This window comes from Corapipo altera, unplaced genomic scaffold, assembly GCF_003945725.1.
Source record: "Corapipo altera isolate COAL_440 unplaced genomic scaffold, ASM394572v1 70, whole genome shotgun sequence".
NCBI classification, from domain to species: domain Eukaryota; kingdom Metazoa; phylum Chordata; class Aves; order Passeriformes; family Pipridae; genus Corapipo; species Corapipo altera.
The window spans coordinates 1052223-1059576 of record NW_020884911.1 but is presented as its reverse complement, the minus strand read 5'-3'; the positions used below and the strand labels follow the sequence as shown (position 1 = coordinate 1059576).

General features: G+C 48.1%; 3 protein-coding genes across 4 annotated transcripts in view; 1 reads left to right on the top strand and 2 right to left on the bottom strand.

Moving 5' to 3' along the window:
* Positions 1-505, bottom strand: part of ERLEC1 (endoplasmic reticulum lectin 1) — a 9673-nt gene extending 9168 nt beyond the window's left edge. Inside the window, exon 1 of the mRNA XM_027653945.1 lies at positions 233-505. Coding sequence (XP_027509746.1) covers positions 233-490 — 258 coding nt within the window. The 5' untranslated portion in view covers positions 491-505. The remainder of the gene's footprint in view (positions 1-232) is intronic.
* The window catches only part of ASB3 (ankyrin repeat and SOCS box containing 3), a 15067-nt gene continuing 8181 nt past the window's right edge, over positions 469-7354 (top strand). The window contains exon 1 of one of the 2 annotated variants that reach the window (XM_027653941.1): positions 469-553. The gene's annotated coding sequence lies outside the window, so the exon portion shown is untranslated. Of the gene's footprint in view, positions 554-6766; positions 6875-7354 lie in introns of those variants that run through there. The other variant, XM_027653944.1, reaches the window with a different exon arrangement.
* On the bottom strand, positions 1887-6974 carry CHAC2 (ChaC cation transport regulator homolog 2). Its single transcript, XM_027653947.1, has 4 exons — positions 6791-6974; positions 4770-4805; positions 3460-3862; positions 1887-3429 (listed from the first exon to the last, which is right to left on the bottom strand). Exons 1-3 carry the CDS (start codon positions 6923-6925, stop codon positions 3479-3481), a joined length of 555 nt encoding a protein of 184 aa, XP_027509748.1. The 5' UTR covers positions 6926-6974; the 3' UTR covers positions 1887-3429; positions 3460-3478.

Genomic DNA, 7354 nt, shown 5'->3' with positions numbered 1-7354 from the left:
CAATTCCCCTGGATTCTTCCTGCTCTCCCCATGCTGTCAGGACACAACTCCCCTGGATTCTTCCTGCCCTCCCCACGCTGTCAGGACCCAATCCCCCTGGATTCTCCCAGCCCTCCCCACGCTGTCAGGACACGATCCGCCAGGATCCTCCAGGCTCAGGCCGTGTCCCCCAAGCCGTCGAGCCCCGTCCCCGCTCTGTGTCGGGGGCCCCGTTCCCCGCCGTGCCCCTCACCAGGCTGAGCTCGGTGCCGGGCCAGTTCACCCTGAACGGGATGTCGTCGCTGAGCTGCGGGAGCGCTCGGCCGCCCTGGGCCACGGCCGCCACGGCCGCCAGGAGCCCGCAGAGCAGCGCGGGGGCCGGGGCCGGGCAGGGCGGCCCGCAGCCCCTCGGGGGGCCCGGGCAGGGCGGCCCGCAGCCCCTCATGCCGGCCGGCGGCTCCGCGGAGGCCGCGCTGCGCCGCCCGCCACGTCGGCTTCCGGCAGCGCCCATCAACAACCGGGGCAGCGCCCGCCGCCCGCTCCCCGCCGCATCCGGGGCGGCCCCGCCGCGCACACCGGGGAGAGCCGCGGGCACCGGGACGTGAGGGGGCGAGCGAGGGGTGAGGGGGCAGTGAAGGGGGGACGGTGAGTGAGGGAGGGAGTGAACGGTGAGGGGGGAGTGAGTGAGGGGGTGAGTGAGGACGGTGAATGGAGTGAGTGAGGGGAGCGAAGGGGGGAGTGAGTGGGGGGAGAGCGGGATGCGTGTGATTAACTTCGGTCTTTAGGCGTGTAATTAACTTTAGTGTCTGCGCTAAGGGTTAAACACGACCAAACAGCTACGAGGTTATGAGTGTAAGACAGCGCTCTAAGGGCTCCCTGGGTGTGCATCTCTATAAACGTCTGTGTCTGTCTGTGTATATACACCTATGTATGTATATATGTGTGTGTGTGTGTGTATACACTATATAAATAGATGTGCGTGTATATACGCACTTGTATATATGTGTGTGTGTGTATACACTGTATATAAATAGATGTGCGTGTATATACACACTTATGTATATATGTATGTGTATATATACACACTTGTATATATGTGTGTGTGTCTGTGTGTATACACTGCATATAAATTGATGTGTGTGCATATCTGCACTTATGTGTACATGTGTATGTGTATATACACACTTGTATATATAAATTTTTAAGAGAAGGGGTCACGACAGCACATAAAAGTAACAGATGTGAGAGTTTCTGTTCTTGCTGGGTTGTGACTTCAGGTCGTGTTCTTAAGTTAATTTTGCCCTTTTGGGTTTTTTCTTTATATTAGGCTTGAAAAGTGAAATGAGGTGCTGAGAGGTTATGGCTTGTTGGAGTCCAAGTCAGGACTTGACAATAAAAGGAATTATTTCCTTGACAGTAAAGAGGTTTATCCTCTGTATTTAAGGATAAATTAATATACAAAGGGCAAGACTGGGAACAGGGTTAGCAGTAGCTTTGTGTGTGTGCTTGTGTAGTGAAGCTGTATCTAAAATCTCTGTAATTTGCACAAATATAGCTTGAGTTTGAACCAGCAGGAGGAAAAAAAAAAAAAAGAAGCCTAAATGGCCTATAAAAGGTGTACATTAATTTTTTTTTTTTGTGGTGAGTAACAGATCTGAAAGGCTTTTGGTGGTGACCAAGCCTGCAGGGAGAGCAGTGGCTCCAATCCCACGCAGCGAGAACACATTTATATCTTTATTATTCTATTTCCCGTGCTTTAATTAATTTCTAAGGTGACACAGTTTATAGGAGCTCTTGCATTGTTTTTCATCCTCATTCCCAGCACATTTGGGCATAATTAAGACACATTTTGATGTCCATCCTCCTATGGACACACTTCAAAAATAACATTTTTGGAAACTTCCAATCCCGTTAGTCAACGCGATGCATTTTTATTGCACTGGAGTTGTACACATACACTGGAATGTGTATTATTGCCATGTTTTATGGATTTGGGAAGCAAATGAACCAACAGAGCCTTGAAGACAATTAAAGACAGAACTGTGGAGCTACACAGTGCTTAAATAATGAGAGTTTTAAAGACAGAATCATCCTTGATGGTGTGGGATCATTAGTGAGCGCAGAGCACCCCCCTGCCCTGTTTTAAGGAACAGGGCTCAGTCTTTGAGGAAAGAATTTTTAAATTTAGAAAGAATTTTTAAAAGAGCAGACAGTGTTCATGCCGTTGCACGTGGTTTTACTTTCACAAGTCCAAACCAGGAAGATGCAAAGAAGAGAAAGGGGCGACCTTTTTAGGGGAAAAGAGACATTTCTTGCAATTACTGGTGCAGAATCCAGGCCTCCAAGCAGCCACTAAAAACACATTCCCTGGCTGAGAAAACAGACGTTACCTGGTGGTTGAAACAGGACCATTTACGTTAAGATATAAAAATATACTTTGTTAAAAGTTAATAAAAATAAATTTTTGAGGAGCGAGACAGATCCGCGTTGGGACGGAAATTCCATGTGCTGATGGGTTGAGTCAGGAAGCCTGCTGGCCTAAACTGGGGGCTCCCCAACCCTCTTGGGATGTCACTGAAAAGAGGGCTCCTTCCTTCATTACCTCCTGTCAGTGAATCCCTGAAAACAGGCTTAAAAATCTGTCCTCGGAGCTGGGCGGATTTTTTAAGAGAACAACAACAGCGTTTAAAAGTAACAGACGTAGAGAGTTTCTCTTCTTGCTGGGTTGTGACTTCAAGTCCTGTTCTTAGTTAATTTTACCATTTGGGATTTATTCTTTATATTAGGCTTAAAAAGTGAAATGAGGCACTGAGAGGTTATGGCTTGTTTGAGTCCAAGTCAGGACTTGACAATAAAAGGAATTGTTTCCTTGACAATAAAGAGGTTTATCCTCTGCATTTAAGGATAAATTAATAAATAAAGGGCAAGATGACTAATTCAGTGGAGTAACTTCATTTCAGAGCAGCTGAACATTGATATAAATGCTCCACTATGCAAAATTTCTCTCTGTAGTAGCACTGCGGTCTTGAATCACAAGAAACCACCACTTAGATCTGTGGGACTTGTCTCTGAATACTGATTTTAAAAATGAGCTATTTAGAATATGCTATTTAAAAATAATCTAAAGATTTTATGCTAAACCTGAAATAATAATTAAAAAAAAATAAATATATCTTTAAATGAAGAGAAGCTTAGTGAGATTCCCATGCAGGTGTAGTCTTTGGATGAAAGGCTAAGCTACCAAAATCACACCTAAAACGTTTTCCCTGCTGAGATGAACGATTTTGGTAATTTTAGTGACTGACTCCTATTCTGAGTTAATTGAAGATATGCACTGCTAATTAAGGTAGCACAGCACAGAGAAACGCTCCTCCCAGTTACCAGAGCCACAAAACTCCTCTGGAGACGGGACCACGTTGTTAGAGAGAGCGGGATGGAACCGGGTCGTTTAAGAGCGGGACGGAACCACGTCGTTAGAGAGAGAGAGCAGGACGCGGCTTTATAGACAGTTGGGGGGCTGGTGCTTTTTCAAGAGCTCCTTGACCAGGGTCTCCAGGGAGAAGAGGTGCTCGTCCACGTCCTCGGGGACGAGGCTGCGGATGGAGTTGGCCAGCTCGAAGAGGTACTCGGTGTTGCGGCCGCTGGGCCCGGCGGCGCCCAGGATCTGCCGCGCGATGTCCTCCAGCGGGGCGGGGCCCAGGTAGTTGGGGTTGTCGCGGGTGCCGATGTAGAGCTGCACCTCGAAGGGCTGCACCGACGAGTCCTTGGGGTAGAAGATGACGCTGGTGGTCCTGTAGCCCCCCTTCTCCCTGAAGTCCAGGTGCGCCATCACCTCGCCCTCCTGCCCCGCCGGCAGCCGGTAGGCGACGCCCCACACGCAGCCCTGGCCAAAGGAGACCCAAAGGGTACCCAGTGTTTAGGCAAAACTCTCTTAAACCAACTTTTGCTGTTTCTTTGAAAGGGCTGCTTTATTTAGGCAGTTCATAGAATCAGAGAATCTCAGGAAAAGACCTCTGAGATCATCCAGTCCAACCCTTGATCCAACCCCGCCGTGGTTCCCAGCCCATGGCACTGATGCCACATCCAGTCTCATCTTAAAAACCTCCAGGGATGGTGAATCCACCCCCTGCCTGGGCAGCCCATTCCAGTGGCTGAGCACTCTCTCTGGAAAAAATTCCTTCCTAATATCCAACCTAAACCTTCCCTGGCACAGCTGAAGACCGAGCCCTCTTGTCCTGCTGCTGCTTCCTGGGAGAAGAGCCCAACCCCCACCTGGCTACAACCTCCTGGTAGGGAGTTGTAGAGAGTGAGGAGGTCTCCCCTGAGCCTCCTCCTCTCCAGCCTAAAGAACCCCAGCTCCCTCAGCCTCTCCTGCACTGCTGTGGGCTGCCCAGGTACCTTCAAAATCAGGCTACACCTTGTTCAACTGCAGGAGGTGACGCTGAAATTAGAGCAGACTTGTCACATCGCTTGATGTTTACATCAAATGATGTATGTTTGATATATGTTTATATCAAATTCTGCATCTTACAACGGGGTGGCCAAAGTGACTACTCCAGAAAATACTTTAAAATGTCCCTTTGGTAATAACAGACCCAAACTACAACCAAGTTCTGAGTTTAGATTGATTATCTGAAACAGTCAAGAGCCATTGGTGTAACTCCAAGGAACACTAAGAGAACTTTTCCCTAAAGATAATACAATTACTTGCTTGTAAAGAAGCAACAATTAAGAGAGATTGGGAATACAACAGGACATTCTGGACACAGAGACAGACAGGAGTTCTGTACCTCAGCATCTTCCACCAGAGTCACAACTCTTCCAGGCTGAAATGCAAAAGAAGAAACCATAACTCAGTTAGAGGCTTTTACCCTAAATCATGAGCAAAACTAAAACAAAGCGAGAAAAAAGCAATGAAGAGGAATGAAAGGCTCAGAGAACCAATCCAGGACAATCCCTATAAGGTCTAGATCCAGTATAAATATTTTCTGAGAATAGCTTTTGATCTGTATCAGACTAACTTTGATAAACTGAATGTTGAATTCTGAGTGGACGGTGTCTGCAACACAGAAATTAAATGAAGGGCAGTCAGAAATGGGGAGGGTTTCAACGTCCTTGCTTTATATGTGCTGTCCAGACTCAATTTTATTCCAGTTTAAAACAGTGATTATTTATTAACAGTACAGTAACAGTGATAATTAACTGTTTCATTAATGTAAAACTATCCTCAAGGAGCCCTTGGGGCCTCACTGGACAGAGGGAGAAAACCTTGCACATGGCTTATTTTTCCCAAGAAGTTACTTCTTGTATGGAGAGTAAGAAGCCAGTGTGTAAATACTGGAAACACAATAGTTGAAATTCCTTTTATAAAAATTTTAGAACATATACCCCTATGCTGAACTACATCTGCAGTTTAAAATCGCTCATTTTGGCATTAAATGAGTTCTCTCCCAGCATCAGCCCTCTAATCCTGATCTAACTGATAAAATAAGGCAACAAAACTACATGAACACCAAATGATTCCTATTTCCTGAGGAGAAACAGGTCTGTTCCCATGATTCATGGAAGATAACTTAGGTGTTCCTTTTGGAAAGTTTTTTTCCATAGCTATTAATGCTTCCATAACTTGTGCCCTCAATACTGGTCGTGAAGATTTTTGTAAATCATGGATTGAAGAGACATTCTGGGGTGGAAAACAACTTTATCCTTACAGAACTGCAGCCTAACTGCATTAAACTTTATCTAAATTAATTTGATTTAATACGAAGGGAGGTACTGGGAGGTTCTTCGTGTTCAGGTGGGGTGTGGTGGGAGAAGGATCTATTTGCCCAGGGAAGGGCAGGGTATTTAGTGTATGGGTTTGCAGAGTCCTTGGCTCACCTGGAATTACCCAAAAACAAACAGTAAGGAACAAATACCTAACTACTTATTGACAGAGGGATTAATTACTGCTTGTACTACTGGGAGTAATTCTCTGACAACCTTTTTTAAGTACAACTAAGGTGTAAGTTGCTGTGTACTTTGAAGAGCTCTTTTTTCCTCGTTTTATTGCTGTTTTTTAACACGTATCAGGACTGAAGGAGCAGTGGCGGCTCAAGCTGTGTTATCTCTAAGCTCTGAGCGAGGTGTTTTATCGTGTTATTTACACCCAGGTGAAACTTCCTTCCACGCCACACAGAGCGAGCTGTTATTTTAAAATAATCCTTAAAGCCACACACAGCAAGCTGTTATTTTAAAATAATCCTTAAGCTTTTTTTTTTTTTTTTTTTTCTCTGCAGGAGGAGCTCTTTTAAAGCTTTATTCCAGGTTTACGGTGGAGTTACCGGGTGCAGGTTACACTTTATCCTCACTCCCCATTATGTCTGCGTGACATTGGGAATGCTCCCTTGGGAATTTTGGTTTCTTTTTTTCTTGCTAGTTTTTGTGGTTTTTTTTTTTTTTTTTTTAAATTTTATTTTCTCCTTTTCCAATCAGGCTTTAAATATTTCCTCATCCACGCGTTTTTTGATCTGAGAGCAGAATAAGTTGAAATACAAGCGAGGAAGTTACTGCCTTTTCCCATTCCCTGTGCACAGCCCGGCACCCGCCCCGAGGGGTTTGCCCTCACCGAGGGGTTTTCCCCCTCAGGTATCTAACAACCTCAAGAACAGATCTGGCCAGTTCCCGAGCCCCTCTTCTTTTTGCAGTCCCTTATGCTGTCTGTTGTGGTTTTTTTTTGCAGTTGTCGCCGGTGCCCGTCCGGCGGCGGGCGGGGCCTGTGCCCGGCCCGGCGCTGAGGGCCGCGCTTCCCCCCGGCCCCGGCGAGGCTCACCTTGCCCGGCACGCCGCGGTGGTCGGTGCTGCCCTGCCAGAAGCGGCGGCTGTAACCCCGGACGCGCCCCACCAGCTTCTCCTGGTAGGGGAAATCCACCTTCCAGATGAGGGAGCCGTAGCCGAACACCCACATGGCGGCCCGGCCCGGCGGGGCCTGCGCGCAGCCGCGGGGCGGCTCCGGGCGGGGGCACCGGCACCGCCGCCCGCCGCCTGCCCTCAGGGCCGCGAGGGGGACGGGGACGGGCCGCGCCGGGGCTGGCGCGGTCCCTGCCGGCCGGGGAGAGCCGCTTATCCCCCTAAAAACCGCCCGCAAGTCCCCCAGATAACCACCTCCGCCGAACAGCCGCCCAAATCCCGCAACCACCTCCCCGCAAACCCACCGCACTACCTCCCCATAACCCCGCTGACAGTCCCCCTCAAACCCACCAAACAACCGTCCCCCCACCAACCATCTCTCTCCCCACAACCCCACAAACAACCTTGCCCCCCAAACCTTGCCAACAACCTCCCACAAACCCCACAACTACACCCCCAAACCCACCAAACCACCTCCCCACAACCC

What these genes read in the sequence shown, in the direction of transcription:
- CHAC2 (XM_027653947.1), bottom strand. Translation starts at nt 6,925, where the DNA reads ATGTGGGTGTTCGGCTACGGCTCCCTCATCTGGAAGGTGGATTTCCCC. An exon ending in ACCGCGGCGTGCCGGGCAAG is followed by an intron (nt 4,806 to 6,790) that starts GTGAGCCTCGCC and finishes TTTGCATTTCAG; the next exon opens with CCTGGAAGAGTTGTGACTCT. An exon ending in CTCTGGTGGAAGATGCTGAG is followed by an intron (nt 3,863 to 4,769) that starts GTACAGAACTCC and finishes TCCTTTGGCCAG; the next exon opens with GGCTGCGTGTGGGGCGTCGC.